At 42.1% G+C, this 25,236-nt stretch overlaps 1 protein-coding gene across 8 annotated transcripts in view; it reads left to right on the top strand.

The window, feature by feature from the left end:
• The window catches only part of NTRK2 (neurotrophic receptor tyrosine kinase 2), a 399,889-nt gene that overhangs the window by 222,779 nt on the left and 151,874 nt on the right, over positions 1-25,236 (top strand). For 6 of the 8 annotated variants that reach the window (XM_021064645.1, XM_021064646.1, XM_021064643.1 and 3 more), the window contains one exon: positions 3,447-3,635. In XM_021064645.1, the coding sequence (XP_020920304.1) occupies positions 3,447-3,635 (189 nt within the window). Of the gene's footprint in view, positions 1-3,446; positions 3,636-7,605; positions 8,374-25,236 lie in introns of those variants that run through there. The other 2 variants (XM_021064648.1, XM_021064649.1) reach the window with 1 other exon arrangement.

Here is a 25,236-nt window from a genome sequence, read left to right as displayed (position 1 = left end):
TACCTCCAGTGCTTTCGACCTCTTCTGGGCTTGAAAAACACTCCCCTCCCCAAACAGAGAGCCTGTACCCTTGGGATCTGCTACCTCGGTGTTGAAGGTTTTACTAGTAACTCCAGGTGAAGGAAAGGGTGTCCTCTGGGTCAGAGGAGGAGCCAGAAGCAAGTCCCTCAGTTGAACTCCTTATGTGAGGCTCCATGATGTACAGGGCAGAGGTTTTAGAGCCTGGATGCCTGTAGGAATTTCAATATTGTCTTCTAAGTATCCACCTCCTCCAAAATGATTGAATGCCACGGGAATGTTGATGGCCTGTCGGGGCCAAAAGGGAATCAGAGGCAAAGCAACTGGGATCAGTGTGTTTCTCATGGTTGCAGGCAATCCAGAAGCAGATATCATTGGCCTTCTGACAGCCTGTGCAATGTCTGAACATGACAATGCTTGCATTTCTGGGGGTCCACGTGCAGCCTGGAATCGGTTGAGAAACGTGTGGCCTGGATTGCACCCTCCCCGAGGGAGCTCGGGCCGTAGCCTACTTTGGGGGACAGCTGCCTGGGGACCAGAGCAAGGGAGCCCCTGGCTGGAAAGGTTTTATTGAGAAGAGGCAGAAATGTTAGCATAACACATTTCCATTTTCCATCTCTGGGTTTAAGCTCCGGGTGATGGAGGCCTGTCAGGAGGCAAATCAGAAAGCGGGGATGGTTGTGGTTACTGGAAAGAACTTGTCTGTATAGCTATTCTTGGCAGAATTTCCAGTGTTTGCTAACACCAACGAGCCAGGCTCAAGATGAGCACAGGAGGTAAGCTTGCCTTCGCTTTGAGTGTTCTGTGGCTTCTAAATTGGCTGTGTGAGGACTTGCTTGCAGAATTGAGCCAGAGCGTATCATTAAAGGCAACTTAAATACACATCCCCTTGAGAGAATGCTTTTTAAAATTACCTATAATAGCAGTTGGCTGCATCCTGCATGGTCTAAGATTCAGCTCACTGGGGAATGGCCAATTGTTATCTGGACAAACTGATAATCCCAATGTAAGGATCTCAAAGGTTGGGGGATGAATTCCTGTGCTGTTTCACTGGGGATTCAAAAATGTATGATACAAAAACTTCTGCTTCTAGAATTTGTGTGCTTCTTACAGAAACAGTGACATGTGAGGGAGGAGGTTGAGACTGGATGGAGATGCTGAAACATTCACCCTGGGGGGTTGGATAAATACACATGGCCTTGCTCAGGGAGCATCAATTCAGACTTTTCATTTCCTTCGTACACATTTCTCTCTTGGCTGCACATCCGATTCTGCCTTCTCATTGTCTTCTCTTTGTCTTTCCTCCATTCCTTTTCTTCCTGTCTTCCTCTTAAATTATTGCCGTATCCCTGACCAGTGGTAAGCTTTTGTGGGACCCAGTACCTCTTCAGTACGCTGGAGAAACATGTGAGATATATGTCGAAGAGGCTTATTAGTCTGCTTTTCTTGCAAGGTGTGTCTGTTGAGAGCCACTGGGATCTTAATTGTTGTGAACCTTTCGATGAATGTAGACTTTTATCTTTGTGGATGTAGTTCGGGTTATAAACATTATGGGTTGAGTGGGCAATGGATCAATTGTTTGCTAATGACACAGTAGACTGTTTTTATGGGCATGTACATGCTGAGCCTCTGGACTGGAAAGTTTGAGCCTGGTTTGAAAAATGTTATGGCTATTGCCTTAGGATAAAGACATCCATGTAATCACTCTACAGATAATATCATGGTTAAAGGCAAAGCAGGTAACTTTGCCATGGGATTGCTCCATTATTGTGAAAGTGTTTTGTGGGCACAAGTGGTGCCAGCGGCTGACAGGATAGACAGAAAGTGAAACACGAAGAGGACAGTTCAATGCAATTCTCATCGACCAGTTGTAAGTTTATTTAGTAACACCTAGGAGTAACTCATACTCATGAGGCACATCTCACATCGGTAGTTTCATTCTAGTCTCAGAAAGAAACAAGCAGATATCCTTTTGCGTATTTTACAAATGGAAGTGGAGGGAGAGGTACAGAGAAGGTAAGTGACTTGTCCAAAGAGAAGAGAAAGGATCAGATCTTTCAACTCCTAGGACATCTTTCAGTACATTGTACAGCAGGAATCCTAGATGCATGCTGGGAGTTTCCATGAGAGAGTGTTCTAAAGATGCTCAGAGAACAGAAGGGAAAGCTGTGTATTAAATTATAGGAGAAGGAAGTAAAGAAATTGGAAGCTGCATTGCTGGTGGGGATATAAAATATGTGGTGCACAGAAAAGAAAATTACGGACTCGGAGAACAGACTTGTGGTTGCCAAGGGGAAGGGGTGGGAGTGGGGTGGTTGGGGAGTTTGGGGTTAATAGATGCTAACTATTGCCTTTGGAATGGATTAGCCATGAGACCCTGCTGCGTAGTCCTGGGAACTATGTCTAGTCACTTATGATGGAGCATGATAATGGGAGAAAAAGAATGTATATATGTATGTGTGACTGGGTCACCATGCTGTACAAGAGAAAAAAAATTGTATTGGGGAAATAACAATTAAAAAATAAATAAATAAAACAAAATAAAATATGTGGGGCAGCCTCTTTGGAAAACAGTTTGGCAATTCCTCACAATGTTAAACATTAAAACTACAGTATAACCCAGCAGTTCTGCCCAAGTGACATGAAAAGGGAGGTCCCCACAAAAACTTGTACACAAATGCTCAGAGCTGCATTATTCATAGTAGCCCCAAATTTGAAACAACCCAGATTTCCACCAATTGGTCAGTGGATCAACGAAATGTGGTGTATCCATACAATGGAATATCTCTTGGCTATAAAAAGGAAGAAAGTAATGACACTTGCTACTATGTGAATCAACCTTAAAAATGTCCTGCTGGGCCAAAGAAACCAGTCCCCCAACAGTCACATATTACAGGATTCTATTTATGTGAAATGCCTAAAAGAGGTAAATCCATAGAATTAAAAGTAAATTCGTGGATGCCGGAGTTCCCATCTTGATGCAGCAGAAATGAATCAGTTACGGGTTCGATCCTTGGCCTCTCTCAGTGGGTTAAGGATCTGGCATTACCATGATCTGTGGTGTGGGATGTAGATGCAGCTCAGATCTGATGTTGCTGTGGCTGTGGCACAGGCCAGCAGCTGTAGCTCCAGTTGGACCCCTAGCCTGGGAATCTCCATATGCCGCAGGTGTGGTCCTAAAAAAAAAAAAAAAAAATTGTAGATGTCCAGGGCTGGAAGTGGAGGGAACGGTGAGTAACTGCTAATGAGAATAATAAACATGTCCTAAAATTAGATCATACTGATGGTTTCACAACTCTTTGAATATGTTAAAAACTCACTGAATTCTACAATTTAAATGAGTGAATTTTTTGTATTATGAATATGTGAATTATGGCTCAACAAAAGCATGGAAGATTACAGGAGAAAATGTATTTTTCCCGCTCCAGGCCCAGCCTCGGTTATCAGCAATGATGATGACTCTGCCAGCCCTCTCCATCACATCTCCAATGGGAGTAACACCCCATCATCTTCAGAGGGCGGTCCTGATGCTGTCATTATTGGAATGACCAAGATTCCTGTCATTGAAAATCCCCAGTACTTTGGCATCACCAACAGTCAGCTCAAGCCAGACACATGTAAGTACAGCTGTTTATACTTATTGGCCCATTTGCTGCATAGCTGTCTCGAGCAGCATGTTTATCGCAGTCCCTGACAAGGATGATTGAGGGAAGGGTGCAGTGAAATGTCTGAGGATTGTTGGGGCTTTGAGCCCATGGAATAGATCATTTAGGTTGTTGATTGTGGGTTCTCGGGGTGTGTCTCCTGCTGGGATTGGAACTGTGGGCAGATACTGACTTTTCTTGGGATCCGTTTTCTGAAACCATTTGTCAACATGAAGTTGGAATCAAGGCTTGCTTATCTTGAAAAAGATAGAGACAGAAACCAGAGGGTCATTAGAATGCATATACATCAGTTACACAAGACAAGCAATTGGTGGGATTAAAATTTGGTTTATTGAAAGTCCTTAAAATATACCCAAATGGTGACCAGGAATGCTCTGTGTTGCACACAGGTGGTATCAATTTAGGTAGTTCTGTTTTCTTTGTTCAGTCTTAGTTCCCAGCATGAGACTTGTTGTGATGTCACAATACCGAAGAAATATCACCACATATGATGTGCCTGTTAAGTACACCGAGTTATATTTCTGAGTCAGATTAACCCATTAGCTTCTGTTGAGAAGCTTTGAGTTTTTCTCAGAGACTCTAATTCTATCTTCTGAGCCAGTGTTCAAATACGGAAAATGGAACACAGCCTAAAGGACAACAAAAAAACAAACAAACAGGTTTATGCCATTGGAATGCCTGATCCTCCCTTACACTTGAATAAGGGGCCATCAGGGCTATGGTATAAGATGGCTCAGGTTCCAGGGTTTCCCTGCCACTGACAATTAGGTACCTTTTGTCTATTTGCCTGTTCTTATCCCACCTTAAATACTCTTCTCCTGCCCTCCTTCAGTTTAGGTCGGACTAATTCAAAGTTAGATTTGGGGGACTGATTTTCCACTGAGAACGCTCATAGATAGGGAGATGCAACAGTGAGTATCTTGTAAAGTATCAGGAAACATCTGTAATTTCCCCCTATTCATTTAAATTTGTCCTGAGATGTAGTTAACCACAGATTTGGATGTAATCATTAGGAATAATAGTATTACAAGCTTATAATGTGTGAGATTGAACTGCACCATAGATTTCAGTTGACTATGTAATATGACAAGAGAAATAGAAAGACATGTGAAGAATATTGAGTTCCTTGAAATAATAGGTATAATTTAAATCAAGGTATTATGGTATAAAAAAAATATGCAGAGGCTTTGCTTCAAATGTGCATTTTTTGTTGAGATAAGCATCCTCCAAAGGTCCTTGAAACGCCCTACATGTATAACAGTCACATATTGAATAAAGCAAAGCAAGATACCCTGATGAGAGAATCTGTCATCATTTTGACTGTTCTTCCTAGGAACAGAGTACTTTGACACCCCTGTCACCACCACCAGTCCCAGGCTGTATGATGTGCTTCAATTAACCTGAGGCTGCATTGAAAATGAGGTTGACTAAAATCAACCTGTACTCAAAAATTTGCTTTTCTTTGTCAATGGAGGAAAGATAAAGCTGAATAATCAAGTAGATAGCATTAGCCCACAAGTCCAATAAGAAAAAAATGAACTGATGAGCAAGAAAGCAAACAAACAAATGAGATCATGTGGGATAATGTGGAGTAGATGGCTTCTTAGTCTGCCTTCTTTCTGGAAGTGCTTTCTTCCCTTAGATATCCCACAAGATCATTTCCAAAGGTCATTTCCTTGATCTAGAGCCCATGGGGGTTTTTACAAAGGTTCCAACACTCAGAAATTTGGTAATTTTGGAGGAGTCCTTGATTTTGTGGCTAAGCCATTCTATGTTCTTCCCACGTGGAAGGAATTGGAAGTGAGTTGAGGAGATCTGTATCTTCCCCTCAGTGTCTGTCATCTACCGGAGGGATCCAGACCATTTACTATTTGGTTGTTTCTGATAAATCTTGCTGGGATCTTCACTCAGCTGTCCTTACCGGCCCAGTGTTCTCAGTTACTTAGCATCTTATGCCAGAAGAAATTTTATTTCTTTGAAGCATCAAGCCTTATGCTTTTTCATGATTTTTAAAACATGTAAAATAACACATCTCCATAAATCCTTTTTCAAAGAAACAAGAGTGAGGAAACAATTTACTTCTCTCCTTCCCTTTACCTTTTCTTAAATGTCTTTCTATTCTTTGCACCATAATTTTTTCCTTTATCATCAGTGTATCCATTGCCCTTTGTGAAGTCCTAAGTATGACCATGCTTGTGTATGTTTCTGTAGTCTTAGTTAGGTTAGATTGTAAGCTCCTAGAGAGCAGAAATGATGCTTGTTGAACTACTTCTTCATAGGATGGGATGTGATGTGCCTTTGATGTTGGCCATACATTGATCAGATATGGTGATGTAAATATTAATTACAACAGACTTGTAGTAAGTAAAGATGACCATTTTCATTGAGCCTTTTACATAGGCTCTATTACTGTTAAACTTGCCTATGTAATTTATTTGTTAGATGTATTTTAAACAACATACTAGCCAGTTTAAATAGATTAAATAGCAATTTTAGCAGAAATAAGCCTTTAGTAAAAAATCCTTTCTTTGAAGATTCTAATTGTGGTCATTCAGAAATCAGAATATTTCAAGATGCATAGATCTGACATACAGAAACATCTGCTGCTATGGACCCATGAAATTTTGGGAGCTTAGCTTCCAGTTAAATTATTCCCATCAAATATGTTTACAACTAACCTCTAAAGAACCTCTAAAGGGCTCTTCCAAGAAGTTGGAGAGGTTACATCTGAAAAGCAAATTTAAGAAACTCTCAGAAAAAGTATAGAACAACTTTTCCCATATGCCTAAAGCAAAATATCACGTGCACCACCAATCTCTTGACTCATCAGAGGTTTAGGTCACAAACCAGCATGTTTACTTCTCTTTCCTAAAACCGCCTGCTATTCAAAGATGTTGACTTTAGGATATATGTGTGATCTTACAAAGAATGGGACCAGCTTATTTCACTGAATTGTAAGAATCTCATATAGAAGGTGAAGTTCAATTTATTACATATTTATTGACTACCTACAATATTCCTACAATGCTAAGAATTGGAAATTCGGTGATAATGACAGCATGGTTCTTGCTCTCAAGTGGTCTCATTGAGAAGGCCAGTGGTTAAAGGCATCATCATATAATCACAATGCACTATGACAACTTAGTGCAAGGATCTAAACCTCAATAACTTACAGGGATCAGGCGGGTCATTGTGAGAAGAAGGCTGGATCAGAACAGTGGCATGACACAGTGAAGATAGCGAAGGAACATAGGCCATGTATTACGGGATACTCCAATTTTTTTTCAGAGAGAGCAGGCATTTTTTATTTTATGTGATTTCTACAAGATTTAAAATGCTGGGTAGTTGGAATTTCCTCTGCAGTACAGTGAGTTAAGAATCTGACTGCAGAGGTGCAGGTTCAATCCCCAGCCCAGTGCAGTGGGTTAAAGGATATGAGGTTGCCACAGCTGTGGTATAGGTCACAGCTGTGCCTCAGGAACTTCGATATGCTGCAGGTGTGGCCATAAAAAATTAAAAAATAAAAATAAAAAACACACAACAGCAACACCGGATGGGATCAACAATCCACCAACTGTTTGTGACCTTAAAATCAATGAAAACCAACACCTCATTTCACAGAGAATGCTCAGAAGTGGCTTGTCCAAAGAGATACAGCCTCCCTACATGTGTATCTTTGCTCCAAAACAAAACAATAAGTGAACAAAAATCATGATTAATAATATTTCTTTAAATGGTGTGTAAGAGCATTTAAGGATGATGATAAATTCTATCTCCCAAAGTACTTTTTTTACTCTCAGGAGCTATGTGAGATTTTCATTGACAAATTCCAGAGGTGGTTTGCAGGGTTTTAGAACAGGCTGAACAGGACTGAATTGCTCCTGAGCACTTTGCAATAGCAAGTCTGTCTACTTTATTGCAGGGCCCAGAGGTTCCCCCAAGATCGCCTGATAATAATTTGGTATTTGGAGGCTCCTATGTCACTGCAGGAACTAAAGGAGGCTAAATCCATGCCTGATGGAGGAGAAGAGTTCTATGGTTATCTGCACATTCTGGCCAGACACCATCTTGACGTCACTCCTTAGCTTCCATAACCTAGCCAAGCAAGAAGTTGCCTTCCCAAGAGAAAGCAGTGGGCTTTAATGACTAAGCCCTCAAAGTGTATGCCACTTTAACTATAGACCCATCTCCTCGATCAATCAGGATGGCGAGATGGAGCTGAGGACCTCAGCAACATCAAGGCTGGAGTTGGTCTTTAATTCAACTAGTCTGTGCAGACGTGTCTGAAAACCACGTCATCTGACCACATCGGGTGGTTTCCCAGTAGGATTTACCAACTCGGCTCAAGAGCAGCTGTGCTGCTATCTTCTTGACTGCTGAGAACATTTTTGACAGGGTACAATGGAAACACCTTCTGAGCGGGGGGGAAAAAAAAAAAAAGAAAGAAAGAAAGAAAAGAAAGAAAGGAAAAACAAAAACAAAATGCCCCAAACATTCTAACCAGCGAAATCCCTGAATCCTCAATCTTGGGTTCTCTTGAAGGGTGGGAATGCGTTAAAGCTTCCCTTGAAGGAAAAGCAGATGCCATAGATGGATTGTTATCCTTAAAATTGCAACTTTCCTAGAGCAACCTTGTAAATTAGCTAGAATCCTAGGCTGAGGGCCTGAATTAAATGAGAATCATCTCAAATATGTACTGTATGTGTTTGTTCTTATAGAGCATGCCCTCTATTTATCCCTAGGGCTAGTAACTCCCTGCGGCAGATGCAGATAAGGAATTCTGACTTTTTCCCATTTGGATTCTATTGCCAATGAAATGCATTTCCTGCAGAGTGTGCCATACTTCTCCAGGTGTTGTAGTTCGAGTGTATATACATTTGTGTGTAGTGTGTGTGTATGTGTGTATGTTCTCATTGGTTATGAGCTTATTAGGCAGCTACATAGATAAGCACAGATTCATAGACCAGCTAAGACGGAGGAAATAAAACACGATAAAGGGAGGGAGGGTTTTAACAGTAGCTGAAAAGATCACACGGGGGACTCCTCTTGCTCCCATTAACTGCCATCCCCACTCTGTCATTGTGTCACCAACCAGGGGAGGGAATGGAGGTGGTACTTTTCACAGAACTGCAGAGGTTTTGAACATATTTCCAGCTTTACTTTGAGTGCCCACAAGCAAAAATTCTGAATTATATTCGAGACCCCAGGAGCTCATTAGATGAAGAGATGAGGCCTGGAGAGTCATTGGAGGTTATTTTCAAACTTCGGTGCCACCTGTACCTATGGTCCATTTTTGATGGTCCATTTGATTGGATTTTTTTTTTTTGTCATTTTTTAAAGTAATAGGGTTTTCCAACAGGTAGAAATAATTGCTTTAGCACTTTCTTGTGCCCTTTGGCTACTCATTTTGTCTTTCAAAAGTATGTTTTCTTGGCATTCCCGCTGTGGCGCAGTGGGATTGTCGGCCTCTTGGGAGCACTGGGACATAGGTTTGATCCGATCCCTGGCCTGGCACAGTGGGTTAAGGACCCAGCATTGCTATAGCTGTGGTTTGGGTTGCAACTGTGGCTTGGATCTGATCCCTGGCCCGGGAACTCCACATGCTGATGGGCAGCCAAAACAAAACAAACAAAAATATGTTTTCTCCTAGGTATTTAATTGGCCAAACAATAGCTGCTTTGGGAACTGCTTCTGTCCCTTTGAAGGTTATGTATGACCTGCACTTTAAAAATAACCTACGTGTCTTCTGCCCATCATGAGTGTTAGGGCTGAGAAAATGAAGTTATTTTAGGATCCTTAGAAATAGCTTCCTTTAGGGCACAGGGGGCTGATGACTTGTCTCACGGGGGTCTTCAGGGCGCATTGCTCAGACTCTGCAGTCCCAGTCCAGTTCCATTTCTTGGTGCCCTGGTCTCCCATGGCTAGCTTTAACAGCTAGATACTACATTCTCCTTTCAACTCCAGACAAAGTAGTAAGAAGCTATCACGCAATGCTTTCAAAAAGCAACTTGAGTTGCCTAAAAGAAAGGAAAATGAATGCATGTTGCATAATTGCATGTAGACTTTAAGCCATGTTATAAATCCCACTGAGAAGACTTGTGAGCAAATCAGTTTCAAGCCCATTTCCAACTCAGTCAAATAAAGGACATCATTCTATTAGCATTTGACCCTGGGGGGATATTACTTGTTATCAAAAAGAAATACCCCCAGAGTATAGGATACCTAGACTTCTTGGAGAAAACACTCAATCCTATGTTTAATAGCTTAAAGGGACAAACAATTATGGATTTAGGTCTGGGAGACACGGTGATATTGCGCTGTTACCTCCGCGTCATTGGCCAACCAAGAGGGAATTTTGCACCCCTCCGACATCAGACAGTTCAGTCCAATTTCACCAGATCGTCAGTGATGTGTTGGAAGCATGCCAGCAGAGGCAGGATCCTCCTGCATTTGTTCTGGGTATTTCCCAAGGCCCAGCCCAATTGGAGATGGGTACCAAATGTGCCCCCATTTTGATTTCCAGTGGGTCGCTCTTGCATGTGCCAGCAGATGGGGGACCAGGACCAGCTCATCAAACACATATGCAGAGGAGCCTCATGTTGCGAAGGAGCTCCTGCTACCCAGATGCTCAGAACACTGAGTGCTCCCCGTGATTAAGTAGAGATGGCGTGATGGGAGTTTTTCTTGGATGTGATGCTCACTCAAAGCTCAGCCCTTGGTGGCAGCTAATGTAACAGAGTGCAGGTTGTCTCCTTGTGAAGTGCAGATTTTCTCTGTCTTTGCCAATCCTGCCAGCCAGAGAGGGTAAGCCACCTTGGTGGGGATCTTCTCGTCTTTGTCATCCTGCCAGCCCTCCTTATGAGGGCAGCCATGCTGCCCTTCTGGCTCCCTAAGTTGTCATTGTTTATTTGTTTGCTCTTTTTCTTGGTTGTTGTTACTTCCCTTGAAGGGCATGTAAGTTGAATTTGCTCCACACCATAGAGGGCAAAGAACTGAAGAGAGATCTACTTCGGGGTGCAACCCAGTAGCCAAGAGCCAAGGCAGTCTCACCCCTTGGCTTAGCCTCTGGAAGGAGAGATGCCTCCTCCTGAGATGGAGGCAGCAGCCCAGAGGGTTCCTGCACCCATGCTGCCCTCCCTCTGAGCCCCCTCCTTTGGCTGAGAGGATGCTGCGTGTTTCTGAATGCTTGGGCTCCCTCAGGAAGGAAAAAATTAGAAGGCAGTATTTGTGGCCCCAAAGAAGAAGACATGTCAGCATTACAGTGACTTCCTAGGATTGAGGAGGTTCTTCAGAGGCAAAACTTTAGTATAGACCTGAAAATTTCTACTAATAAGGGAGAAATAAGTGTTATTTACCCAAATGCCTTCAAGTGCCCTAAAATGCAATTCTTTAAAATGAAAATAATCTAGTTTATAGTAGGAAAATTGGAAAACATAAAAAACAAAGATGAAATGAAAACTCACTCACCTGTAACTCCAATTCAAGGTAACTATGAATAATATCATTTGTAGTCTTTTTCACTGCCTGTGATCTTAAGTCTGACCATTTGCAGCCTTACCTTTATTGGCCCTCAGCTTTGTTGTATGTCTATAGGAATGGTTTGGCTTGGGTGGATTATGCTGGAAAATCTGTTGGAAGCTCTCTGGGTGTATGATGGTCAGCGTCAGATTTTATATTTGCTGCGTGGTGCCCTGGCAGAGCTGGGGAGCTGACTGGCCATGGCAGGTCGAGTTTAGAGAGTCCTTAAATAGAAGAGCTCAGCATTCACAGGGGGAGAGTCCCAGGGGAGATGAGGACTGTGTCGTGGGAGCAAGAGGCTCCCGTTCTGCCGAGGCAGGCCGAGCACTCTGAGAGGGTCTCTGGATGGCTCCAAATGTAGTTGACCACTCAGCTGGCACAGATGATCACTCTTTACCTCCTAGTTCTTCACCCTGGCCAGCTAGCTCCCTTCAGAGAGCCGAACTTGCTGATCTGAAAGAGCCAGGCTGGTTACATCTGCTATGTCTCCGACTAAGCGGAGATGCAGAGATGCCTTTTCTTCCACCCAGGATTCCTGGGCTAGGCCAGGACCTGTGCTGAGTTGGGATCTCCCCGTCGTCATTCAGCCTTACCTAAACTTGGTGGGATCAGCTGCCCGGTCCTCTCCAGTCTTCTCCTCCTGAAAGGCTTCCTCTTTTAATGTCTCAGGCATCAAGACCTCGCTGGGGTTCTGGGGGGGCACTTAGCATTCAGGAGCATTTCAGTGGTGGTATTTTGCACAGTAATATTCAAGTTGGTAGGTTCTAAAAATAAGTTCGGAACGCATAGATTCCTATGATTTGTAAGAGATGACATTTGGGGGAGAATTCTAGAAAGAAAAACAATAATGCCTGGTCTCACTGATCTTCTTCTCGTTACTCTAGATGCTATGAATATGGGTAGACGTCAACATTGTTTCTACCCTGTGGCTATTATTTAGCACATTTATTTAGACATGCCATTGACCTTCTGGGTGCATTAAAGTGGAACCCAAGTCATTATTAGATAATGATGGCATTTACTCTAAGTGCCACATTCCTAATGTTCCCATAAGTGGTTGACATGGAGGGACAGGATACAGTCATACACTAATTATATCAAAAGAGCTGTCTCCCTGTTATGGAATGCTTCATTAGAGGAGATTACATGATACGCCTGCTTGTAAAATAAGCAGAGATGACACCACTGAGTAGCCACCTGGCTTGTTTTCCTGCAGGAATGATAGGTTTTCAGACCCATTTATACCCTCATGCCCAAACCTCATCCCCGAACCTCATCCCCACCCTTGTTCCTAAAAAGAATTTGCTCTTATAGGTGAGTTGGCCCTTCAGTCTGTTGCTAATGAAAGAGGGAAACCAACTGGTTACCCGGGGACAGAACTCATTCTTTTGGATAAGTAGAGCACCCGCCAGCCAGACTGGCTGGTCTCACTGTTGTCTCTCTCCTGGTTTATACACTTCCTCTGACCCATAACCAAAAACTCTTTTGCCCATCTCGTCCTGCCATCCTCCCTCCTCTTCTCTGTATATTCTGGTCCGGAACCATGATGCTAATGATGACAGTTCATCCAATGCCTAGTTCCATTAATGCCACTTCCTGACATCCAGAGAAGCAGTTATGATTCCACATTGTGACTTAAGCCATATTTAGAAGGCCGTTTTCTTCTTGAAGTGCTGTCACTTTTAGGGTATTTCTCTCCCTCCCAAGAGCCTTTGCTTTGAGTAGAATTCCTTTGTGTACATAAAAGGTTTAGTTCTCCTCGAGCCCTACCTTGACTTATCAACACTGGTTTTGGAAGAGGAGAACACTCATTTTCTTAGTAAGATTTTGGTGATGGGGAGCTCTGCCTTGGGTTCCCGAACACCTGAGCTTTGGGTGGGGGAAACGATGGCCAAATAGCAAAGGGAATAACCTTGTCACTCGCTTCTTGAATCATGCATCTGTCTGGGCTTGTGTACACTCTGCTATTTCCTGTACATTGCATCCAAAGTTTTCAATTAAAGTGGATCTGAGCCAGATTGGGGTCTAATAGCAGATACATGGGTACAGACCTTGGCATTAATATTCCAGCACCCTCTTTTGTTCTCTTAGAAGAGATCTGTATATCGAGGGGCCAAGCTTCTGTGTGTGGGCCAAGCTACGGGAAGGGGTTGTTGGGTTGGGGATGAATTCATGGCAAACCTCTTCCCACTTTTGGAAAGATGGGGCTGGTGTGGATTGGTATGGATGATGTTCCCCAAGGAGACTCTTCTGCGAATGGGCATCCAGTCTGGGTGTCTGAATGGTCCTCTCTCCCAGGGCTTCCTGCCTCCCCATGATGCACCTGCTGGGCTCCTGCTGCCCCACAGCCCTGGTCTCCACTGCTTGCCCTTGATGCTACACCATAATCTGCAGAGGTGGGAGAGGGAGGGGGTCTCTGTGGATGGGGCTACATGTTGCTTAACTTGATTTCCCTCTCTTACATCTGAAGAGAGTGGCCCTGAAATGTGACTTGCAGTCTTTTACTATGTCCAGAACCTCTAGGGCTTGTCCACACATATGTTTGAATGCAAATGGAGCTTGGGAATCTTTATTTTACTGACACGTTTGTGGAAATGAGATCTGTTGTATTGGAATTTGTGATGTAGTTGATCGTTCAGAGCCAAACTTGTACACCAATAAAGACAAGAGTGTTAGAGTCATGGTCTCCGTTGCCTACTTTCTTGTCACCTATGATAATTATTCTCACATGGACTTGAGAACATCATTCAGTCTTGGAATTCCTGAAAGCACCACCAACCGCCCTCTGGAAGGTTCCCATTAAACTTTCAGCCAGCCCCCTCTGCATCTGGCAGGGCTAGGACTAGGACAATGAGGGTGAGGCCCTTAGTTAAAGTGCAGGATTTAAAGGGGCATCAACAATCTCAGCCAGCAAAGTAACTCCTATTTCAATGCAATATTGAATTGGAAAAGGCAAAAATGAATGGAAAAGTATCTTTGTCTCTCTTTTTTTTTAAGACCGCACCTGCGGCATATGGAAGTTCTCAGGCTAGGAGTTGAATCAGAGGTGCATCTGCTGGCCTACACCACAGCCACAGCCAGAGCAATGAGGGATCAGAGCCGTGTCTTCAGCCTACACCATAGCTCACAGCAATGCCGGATCCTTAATCCACTGAGGGAGGACAGGGATCGAACCTGAGTCCTTACGGATGTTGGTCAGATTCATTTTCACTGAGCCACGACAGGAACTCCTCAAATTTTTTAATAAAGACAGGCTCAAGGAGGCAGGGATTAGAGTGAGGCGAGAACTCCAGATTCAAGATCAGATCCTATCTTTATTTATAATGTCAATATATTTTCTTCGCAGATGTTTTTGTTAATTGCTCTTGTTTAAAATATTGCATGAAGGTATCATTCGTCATGTTTTAATATTTGTAATATTTATACTGACCATAAATGGAATATAACCTTTAAAATTTGTGAATCATTATATCGCACACCTGAAACATATAATATTATACATTAACTATACCTCAAATAAAAAAAAATATAGGAAGTCCCCTCGTGGTGCAGTGGGTTAAGGATCTGGTGTTGTTGCAGCTGTGGCAGAGGTTGCATCTGTGGCTTAGATTTGATCCCTGCCTGGGAACCTCCACGCGCTATGGGTGTGGCCAAGAACAATTTTTTAAAAATTAAAAAGGGAAGAAAGAAAACACTATGTCACTTACTGAATTTGGGGTGTTCCCTTAAATTTGGGGTGCAAGGCAAGAATCTCCCACCTCTCACTTTAGCTGGGGCCTGGACTCAGGTCCGTAAAGCTCTGGCCTCTGCAAAGCTCTGTTTTACATACTTTAGCTGCTGGGCCAGTTAGCTCTGGGTCTTCTCTCCCTTCCTGGATTCCTGGTCTAATTGTCCTCCCCACCTCCTCACCCCACCTGTCTGCCCAGGGAGGTTCATTTCTCTGACTCCCTTTGGCTCAGCCAGCCCCAGAATCCCCAGAACCTACAGTCCTGTGCTCTCATCTCTTCTTACAGACTTTCTTTCTTTTGTATCTGATTGATTCTCCAGAGTGAGGAAATGAAGATGGCCACAAAAAAAAAAAAAAAAAAAAAAGAAAAAGAAAAAGAAAAAGAAAGAAAGAAAGAAAAGAAAAGGAGAGACACAGAGAGATTCTTTTTAAACGGTAGAAATAAATAGGAGGTCAAGGGACCTTCTCAGCAAATTTGAGAATTAATCTGGGGGAAAAAATTGGATAAAATGTTAAAGTATAAGTGAAATTCTTTTATAAAATTACTAGGGGAGTTCCCATTGTGGCTCAGTGGTTAATGAATCTGACTAGGAACCCTGAGGTTTCGGGTTTGACCCCTGGCCTCGCTCAGTGGGTTAAGGATCTGGCATTGCCGTGAGCTTCGGTGTAGGTCACAGATATGGCTCAGATCCTGCATTGCTGTGGCTGTGGCGTAGGCCAGCAGCAACAGCTCCTATTCGACCCCCTAGCCTGGGAACCTCCATATGCCGCGGGTATGGCCCTAGAAAAACTAAAAAGACAAAAAAAAAAAAAGAATTACTAGGTTTTGCTTTATTTTCCCACATGTGGAGTTTTAGTATTAGATTTGCTAAATTAAAGGTATACTCTTTGAGATTTAAAATATTCCATTTGCACTCAGCCTACTCCTTAATGTCGTGGGCCTTTTTTGTAATGCGTGCATTTTTTATTATTTCGAACAACCAATATTGAATGCCTTTTATGTGCCAGGCCCTGTGAGTTGCATTTTCACAGTTTAAAAAAAAAAAAAAATTCCCGGTCAGCGCTGCAGGATAGATATTATTACTCTGTTTTATAGATGAGAAAACCGAGGCCCAGAGAGGTTAGGAGGGAAAATAATGAACCCAAATTACATCTCCAATGTGGGAGTTTCTGTTCAGTCCCCAGTCGGCCTCCTTGAAGTCTGGAGCTCTCTCCAGCTGAGTGCGGCTGCTGAACTTTTCCCAAAATAAAATCCAGCAATTTTCTAACTCTGCCAGAGGAATTGTAGTGTTGGTATTGTACCTTTCATGTGGGCTTGACCATGAAGGCAGCGCAGAATGCCTGATGGTAGCTGGTGAGCTTCCTAGTATTAGAGGAGAAAGGAGCCAAGAGTAGACTGACCCCAGGCCCAGTCTCTAAAGTAAGGGTTGACATTGGGTCCACTGAGGCAGTAGTGAAGTTTTCTCAAGGGCATTCATTACCAGAAAGACCACATAATCATGAATAATAAACGCTGTGTCTCTGTTTTGCTAATTAAAACCATGTAAAACCCCACTTCCAACCCCCTCTAAAAAGTTGCCTTTTTGTTTTATGTCACAAAACCCTAGAAAAGATTCCTCTACCGTAAATCTCTGCCTCTTTCTTGAACATCTTCTCTTCCTGGAGATAAACATATCCCTTTTCCTAGGTGAACTTGATGTCTGTCTTCCAAAGATAAAGTTTCAAAAGTGTCAAGTTTTGGGATAAATGGAGGTGCCCACACTGATGAGTTTTCTTAAGCAATGTTGCAAGGGTCAATGCACCCACAGCACCTTCTTGGTTCACCCTGTTCCAGGGAGACCAAGGGGACACAGGCTAATAATGGCTTCTCCATAACCTTTCTACAGGCCACCAACTTCAATGCCAGCCATGTGTGAACAACTTGTAGGACAGACAGGTCACTTTTCTGGCTCACCTGCTATGACTCATGGTTTCATTTTCCATGTTCCCAAATTGTCTGCTCAAAAGGGGTCAAGATTCTTGTAGATATTTGGCCTTTAAGGACCCTTTTTAGAAAACATGAATCAGCATTGATAAATGGCATTTCTTTTTTCTTTTCTTTCTCTCTCTCTCTCTCTCTTTTTTTTTTTTTTTTAGGATCGCAGCTGTGGTGTATGGAAGTTTCCAGGCTAGGGGTCAAAGTGGAGCTGCAGCAGCCAGTCTACAACCTAGCCACAGGGATGCCAAATCCCAGCCATGTCTGCAACCTATACCACAGCTTACAGCAACGCCAGATCCTTAACCCACTGACTGATGCCAGGGATTGAAACCACATCACTATGCACATCAGTCAGGTTTGTTACTGCCGAGCCATGATGGACACTCCTGATAAATAACATTTCTTCCCTGAGAAGCCTGTGCATCAGCAACTTCAGAAGGTCTCTCTTTTGTGTGTGTGTGTGTGTGTGTGTGTGCTTTTTTTTTAGGGCCGCACCTGCGGCATATGGAGGTTCCCAGGCTAGAGGCAGAACAGGCGCCACCGCTGCTGGCCTACACCACAGCCACAGCAACAGCAACGCAGGAGCTGAGCAGCATCGCATCTGCAACCTACCTCACAGTTCATAGCAACGCCAGATCCTTAACCCACTGAGCAAGGCCAGGGATCCAACCCGCAACCTCATGGTTACTAGTCAGGTTTGTTTCCTCTGTACCACAAGGGGGACTCCTCTCTTGATTATCTCAACTGCTTAGAAAAGACTAAGGTTTGGGGTATGAATTATTCAGTTGCAGTTCGAAGGTCATCATAACAAATACGATACAATCAAACTGTTGCTTGTTGGAGATTTCTAGGCCCCCTGAACCCCAGTGCCTGTATCAGTACAAAGCTGCAAAGCTTAGGCAGCCCTTTGGTGTTGGTGAAGGTCCAGCCCAGGAGCAGCTTGGAGAGACTTAAATCGGATGAGACTTCAGAGACGTAGAGTTGAAATATTTCCAAAGAGAGCTTGATGAATCTTTTGCTTACCCTGGAAGAAGCGTTGGGTGTGTTTTGCATGTACCTGCTATTTGCCAGTATGGAAAATTTTCCTAATGAAATGAAATAAATCTCCAATTAATAACACTATCTGGAATTTTTAACAAAGAAATTCCAGGATGGAGAGAAATAGAGGGGATGCAAGTGAACGTTCAGGTTAAGCTCAGCGTGTGTGATCGTATATCTCTGGCAGATGATGAATGTGTCATCAGGAAGTCATGTCTGACCCGGGAACTGAGTGACAGCAGTCATTGAATGACATGGAAAATCACAGAGGGAAATACTTACTGACAGTTTTGTAAGTTCAATAGACAAACATGTGCTTTGGCATCTCCAGCTCCTAGATTCAGGACATTGTAGGTGCATCATAAACCTGGGATGAAGAATAGCTGAATGAATCCATGAATGGATAATTGTACTTGCTGTACTTGTGGTCTTCCTGTAGCTTTGGGGGGGGGGGAATACATCCCTACTTCACGAGCATCAGACCTGGCTAATAAGTTAAACTCCCCTCAGATCCTGTTAGGAGAAGTTAGGCAAGCTTTTCCATTGGAATTGCTGTCTGTGGCTACCTCTCTGGTCTGCATAGAACTCGTACCGTCTCTAAACATGGAAGTAGTTCACTCATGATGGGTTAAGACATAGCAATTATGATTTGGAGCATATGGTAGCACAGGGCTTTAAAAAGCATTTTTAGGGTCTTCCCATTATGGCTGAGCAGTAACGAACCCATATCCATGAGGTTTCAGGTTCAATCCCTGGCATCGCTCACTGGGTTAAGGATCCAATGTTGCCATGAGCTACGGTGTAGGTTGCAGATGTGGCTTGGACATGGCATTGCTATGGCTGTGGTGTAGGCCGGGAACTGCAGTTCTGATTCACTCCTAGCCGGAACTTCCATATGCCACAGATGCAGGTGTAAAAATTTTCAAAATTTTTTAAAGAAAAAAAATGAGGCATTTAGGAGATAGTCTTGTCATTCTAAGTATACAAGTGCAACATGTTCATGAGAAAATGACTCCTAAATAATCAGCATGAAATAGACTTTGGTGACTAGATTCATTTATGACCTGAGAAGTCTCTAGGTACTAATAATATAGCTAACGCAATGAAACAGGTAAGTAGTTTTTCACAAACGCTTCATAAAGTTACCAAACTTTGAGAATTCCTAAACTCTCCTATTTGAAGAGGAAAAGATCTGGTAGTAAATTTGGCAAATTTTGTGATTCACATTTAAGAAACAAAATATCGACGTGCCCAAACTGGGTCAGATTCGATTCAGTGCATCTGATGTTTCTATATCAAAACAATTAGTTGACTTAAAAAAGTCAAGTTCACTAAATAACCCAGTTAATTTTCTTCAGAGAAAATATGCTACTATAATGCAAGATGATAAGAATGTTAATGGTTATATAACTTAGTATTCACAGTACAAGGAATTATTTGTATATTATTTCATCCCTCTCCACAAATTCTTAAGTTTCTTTTGGAATTTCATCATCTGTGATGTGATCTGTACAAAATAATGTGAGAAGCGATAATAGGATTTAGGGAGAGAAATGATTGAATCACCATGTCCCAATAAAAAGTGTTCAAATTGGATTTCACTGTGTAATGAATTCTGCTTCAACGTAGTTTGACATAAATAAGATTGGGTAAAGGGAAACCAGAAGTAAATCAAATAAATTAATAAAACTATCAGAGCTGCTTCAATTTTGTCCCCCAGACAGTGTCTGCTTATTTGTATAATATAACCTGCTCTTATAAATTAAAACCCAGGCATCCCACTTGGTTGAAAGCAAAAATTTAAGGAAAAGGTAGAACATTTAGGGGCCTGATTAGGGTGCCTTCTGGTTTCATCAATATCAAGAGTCCCTTTGAAAACTGAAACCTGAAACCCAGGAGAGTGGGGTTCGACTTTTAACAGAATTTTTTTTGGAACAACAAGACCACGGATACAGACACGCATGCAATATTGATGATTAGCTGTTTTTCATATTTTCTTAATTATCCACATCTACTGAACACGAGGACATTTTTTTCATTTTGTCTAGACAGAGGCTGTGTCTCCATCAGCATAATATATCAAGGTATTTGTGAATCTTGTGCAAAATTGAATTTGCATCTCTGCCGCCACTCGCAGGGAGTTCATTATCTTGCAGTACAACCACTGGGAAAAATACAATTTTCAGTGTTTAATAAAACTGTGGTCTTCTCATAATGCTTATGATGCTTGAGCAATTTGTTAGGCACAATTGATCCCAGACGCTTGACACTAATTTTACTGTGGATAGTGCCAGGAAGGGTGATTTTAAATATTGCCTTTATTTGCTCTATTTCAGTGAGAACAGGGTATTTCGCAACTGCACTATTATTTGTGTTTCTCAGAATCAGAGCATCTTCTCAAAAATGTTAAATGGCACTCGCTTTGGCAGCACATACACTAAAATTGGAAGGACACAGAGAAGATTAGCATGGCCCCTGAGCAAGGATGACACACAAATTCTTGAAGTGTTCCATATTTTTGAATGGATTAAGATGTGGTATATATACCCAATGGAATACTACTCATCCATTAAAAAAACCCAAAATAATGCCATTTGCAGCAACACGGATGGAACTAGAGACTCTCATACTAAGTGAAGTAAGTCAGAAAGAGAAAGACAAATACCATATGATATCACTTATATCTGGAATCTAATATATGACACAAATGAACCTTTCCATGAAAAGGAACTCATGGACTTGGAGAACAGACTTGTGTTTGCCAAGGGGGAGAGGGAGCGAGTAGGATGGCCTGGGGTTAATAGGTGCAAACTATTGTATGTGGAGTAGATAAGCAATGAGATCCTTCTGTACAGCACAGGGAGCTATAGCTAGTCACTTATGATGAAACATGATGGAGGATGATGTGAGAAAAAGAATATATATATATATATATATATACACACACACACACACACACACACATACATACATACATGACTGGGTCACTTTGCTATGCAGTAGAAATTGACAAAACACTGTAAACCAACTATAATGGAAAAAATAAGGATCATTAAAAAAGAAAAAAAAAGTTAAATGTAGAAGATATGGCCACAAAGCTAAACATACAATGTATAAAATATGTACCAGATGCAGCTGAGAAGTGAAGACACTGATGGGAATGCCTGTTCTCTCGATTCCCAGTTTAGCCCAAGGACAGTGGAAAAAAGCAGGACATTGACTGGCCTGAAAAGCGTCACCTGTACTAACTAATACTTTGTTTTTGTAGCCAGGAACTGTTTAATTTATATATATGTACCTATACATATATAAGGAATACTCTATCTACCATATATACTATATTATATGATTGCATATATTACATATTGTAGTGATAGTATATATTATTCTTCTTAAATTTTTCATTATAGTTGACTTACAATATTCTGTTAATTTCTTCTGTACAGCAAAGTGACCCAGTCATACATTTATATACATTCTTTTTTCACAGTATCCTCCATCCTGTTCCATTACAAGAAATGAGATATAAACCTGTGCTATACAGTAGGATCTCATTGCTTATCCATTCCAAATGCAACAGTTTGCATCTACTAACCCCAAACCTCTGGGGTGGAGATGTTCACTGAACCCCTTTCAAGCTCCTCCATTCAGAAATCTGTGATCTAATTAAGCCTCATGGGTCAAAAATTTTTAAGCATTCATTTTCTATATGAACTCACTAACTGGAAGACTGAAAGGCCAGAATTTGCTTTGTGATCATCCCTTAACAGTGAGGTTCAAGGGACAAAATCATAGAAAGGGAATCAAGTTCTAAATAGTGAGGTTGGGAGTTCCCGTCGTGGCACTGCGGAAACGAATCTGACTAGAAACCATGAGGGTGTGGGTTCGATCCCCAGCCTCGCTCCCTGGGTTAAGGATCTGGCATTGCCATGAGCTGTAGTGTAGGTCGCAGATGTGGCTCTGATCCCCAGTTGCTGTGGCTGTGGTGTAGGCCAGCAGCTATAGCTCCAATTGGACCCCCAGCCTGGGAACCTCCATATGTGGTGGGTGTGGCCCTAAAAAGCAAAAATAAATAAATAAATAAAAAATAAGATAAATAAATAAATAGTGAAGTCGAGCCCTCGAAACATGATCTTCAGCTATGAAACCACTCTTTGAAGTTTGGCTCTCATACATGCCCAATTTCCATGCCCTAGATCTATTCTGTTAGAGATGCAATTGAAATGTGAACCACATCTGGTGTTCTGTGTGCTGTAATAACTCGAATATGTGAAATGAACTTGTGGTAGCATGGAAGTTATCCTTTTTTTTTTTTTCCCCTTGGCTTTTAATAATCTAGAGAAGCATTATGTCATGCACTTAAGAAAGCCCCAAGCTGAAACCATAAACAACAGTTAGCTTTGGCAACTGCAAAAGAAAAAGGTATCAGGGGGACCTGTTTCCTATGAGGTTTTCCAAAACTCAATAGTCAAACTGGTTTTCCAACAACAATTTTGAAAATGCTGTGCTTCTTTGCATTGTTTCTACTAACAGATGACTTAGCCAGAAAGACAGGTCTTCAAAGAACTCAGAAGACCCTACAGATGGGAAATGGGATCGTCACCCTTTTGGTATCATTTTGTAGAATTTGATGAGGACTCACTGAAAGCAGTTCCTGTGCAAAGAACTTTAAGGTTCGCAAACTTTATGAGGTTGAAGTTCTATCCCTCTGTTTTCTTTGAAAGGTGAAATTTTAGTAGGGACTATGGATCCGTGGGGAACTTCTCCCCAAACTTGTGGAGCTCTTGGACCCCTAACCTCTACAAAGTCCAACACTGGATGGTTTGGAGAAATGTCATTGCTACCTGAGCACAACTTAGGCTTGGCGTTCAAGTTCAGCCTTAGTTATTAGCATCCAAACCTCATGCCACTACCACCCCTGGAGCCCCCACTCCAACTTGGTACCCCAGGCTATTTCAGACCAACTTTGTCTTCATAACATGTGCACATTCTGATTCTTCTGCGGCCAGGCAGGCGTATCTGAGGCCAGTCCCTGAAGTCTGTAGGCTGAATGCCTCTCCCTGAATGTGCTGAATGAGAAGATTCCACCCCTTCTTTTAATCTCACCGTCTCTCATTTCCTTTATCTCAATACCGTCTCTTTCACCTGACCCTTCCCCAGCTTGAAACTGGCTTTCAATTCCCAATTTTTGCTTAGCCGGTGTTTTCTGGGCCACCAAGGATTTTTCACTGGTTAATATTATAAGGAGACCGAGCAAGCCAGGAAGCAGATGTCTCTTGGGTGGTGGGTGTCTTTGAGAGTTGGAATTTGAAATCTCTGTATGAAAGAAGCAGTGAATGGGTATAATTAATTAGTCAGGCTGATGAAGGAGTAAAACCTGGTAAGCAATTTTTCTTGACTGGCTTAATGAAAAGCATTAGTTATCAGTTTCTGCCTTAACTCCCTGAGGGGTAAAACAAGTATGGGGTTTGAACAAAAGATTCTGTGTGGGTTTGGACTCTGTTCCTGAGAATAAGTTTTGCTTGGGCGGAAGGTATGTGGAAAAAAACAAAACAAAACAAAACCTCAATGACTTGTGTCACTTCATGCATTTTATTTTAGGAGAATAGATCATAGTTCCAGAAATGAATGAGGTTCTTGCAAAGGCCAAAACGTATTTTGTAACCAAGTGTTGCTCGTTTTCTTCTCATCCCCTTAAGCCAGGCGCTTTCCCTAAGTCAGCTTTCAAGGCGAAGGAATTTTTCAGGATTGACTTAAGGTTATCTCTCATCACCCTGTATCCGCCCCTGGTGATGTCAATCTGGCCAACAGCTGCCAAAGGCCTTGAGACCTATTCATCACCAAGGGTCGAGCCAGAAATTAAGTGCCCCCTGGAGGGGATGTTTTCCTGTTGTCAAAGGAATTTTAAAAATGGCACTCCAGCATCACTAAGGACAGCTGGTAAAGGCTTGGAGGCAAAGATGGGAGATTCCAGAAGAAAATCATTTGCTAGCCAACAACAAAAATGGCAGCCTCTCTGGATATTGACTATAAGCTGTACCAGAGGTCCTCACCCAATCAGACCAAATAGATCAGTGATGTATAAGCTCTAGTCCAGAATGTGGTCCCAGAGGCTGTTTCTCTTTCTGGCATCTCCAGGCATTGCCTCTGGGGATGTTAGTTAACCATCTCCAACAAGACGGCGGTATCCATTCTCAGCTTTGCTTTGTTATATAGATTTATGGATTGGATCCCAGTAACAAAAAATCTCTTAATTTGTGATTGGAAGAAGGGCTCAGTCTGCATTTTTTTTTTTTTTTTTTACTTAAGGGAAAGATTATTTATTAGTGTTAGTCAAGGTCACGCGTTACTTTCTTGATATAATGGGAGATAAGAGGGACACATGAGCTTATTTTGTGTCCTATTTGCTTAGGATTCAAATTCATTTTATAAGAAGTGACAAAACCCGTTTTTTAAGGTACATGGCTTCTCAACAAACCACAGAGTAGAACAGAAAACAAAATGAATTCTGCCTCATTACTTTCCAAGTAGTTAATAAGGCAAACACAAGTCAGCCAGGACAAAGAACTCAGAAGAAAATGTTATTCTTGGGTTCCAATGTTAGCCATGAACTTAACCAGTTCTGGAAAGGGAAGAGGAAAGAAAACTTTTTTTTTTTTTTTTTGAGAATTACCATGAGCTAAGTGTTTCCAAATACATTATCTCAGCTGAAGTTTGCATTTGGGCAATTTCTTATGGATGAGGAAAGTGAGACTTGGAGAATTTAAGACTCGTGGTCTAGGTGGAAAGTGGCCGAGACAAGTAGAAACCCAGATTCTCCCTCCTCAAAGCCACATAAAGACTTCTGCCTCCACCTCCCATCACCTGGCCAATGACCCTCTGGAAATCCCTAGGGGATGGAGCCCCCGTCCTTAGAGTGTCACAAACAGTGAGGTTGACCTGACCCTAGACACTCACTTCAACCGTAATAGCAGGAGATGGAGTTCATCATCAAATCTCAAATCACTGGTGACAAAATCTGCTTTGGTTGAAATCCTTAGCCCTTATCTGTTGGCTGATTGCCTCATGGATGAACTTCCTTTGTTTGTTATTACTGGTTGCAATGACTTTTTAAGATAGCTCTTTTAAAACATTTTTTTTTCCTTTCTATAAATCTAAAACACTCTTGATGCTTGAAGTAGGGCCTGGGGTGTTTTTGCAATTTATTTTATTTTATTTTATTTTATTTTTTTTTTATTAGGGCAGCACCCGCTGCATATGGAGGTTCTCAGGCTCGGAACCAGCTCTTACCG

Source organism: Sus scrofa, chromosome 10, assembly GCF_000003025.6.
Source record: "Sus scrofa isolate TJ Tabasco breed Duroc chromosome 10, Sscrofa11.1, whole genome shotgun sequence".
Classification (NCBI taxonomy): domain Eukaryota; kingdom Metazoa; phylum Chordata; class Mammalia; order Artiodactyla; family Suidae; genus Sus; species Sus scrofa.
Note: the sequence above shows the minus strand (reverse complement) of the source record. Positions and strands in the feature narration are given on the sequence as shown.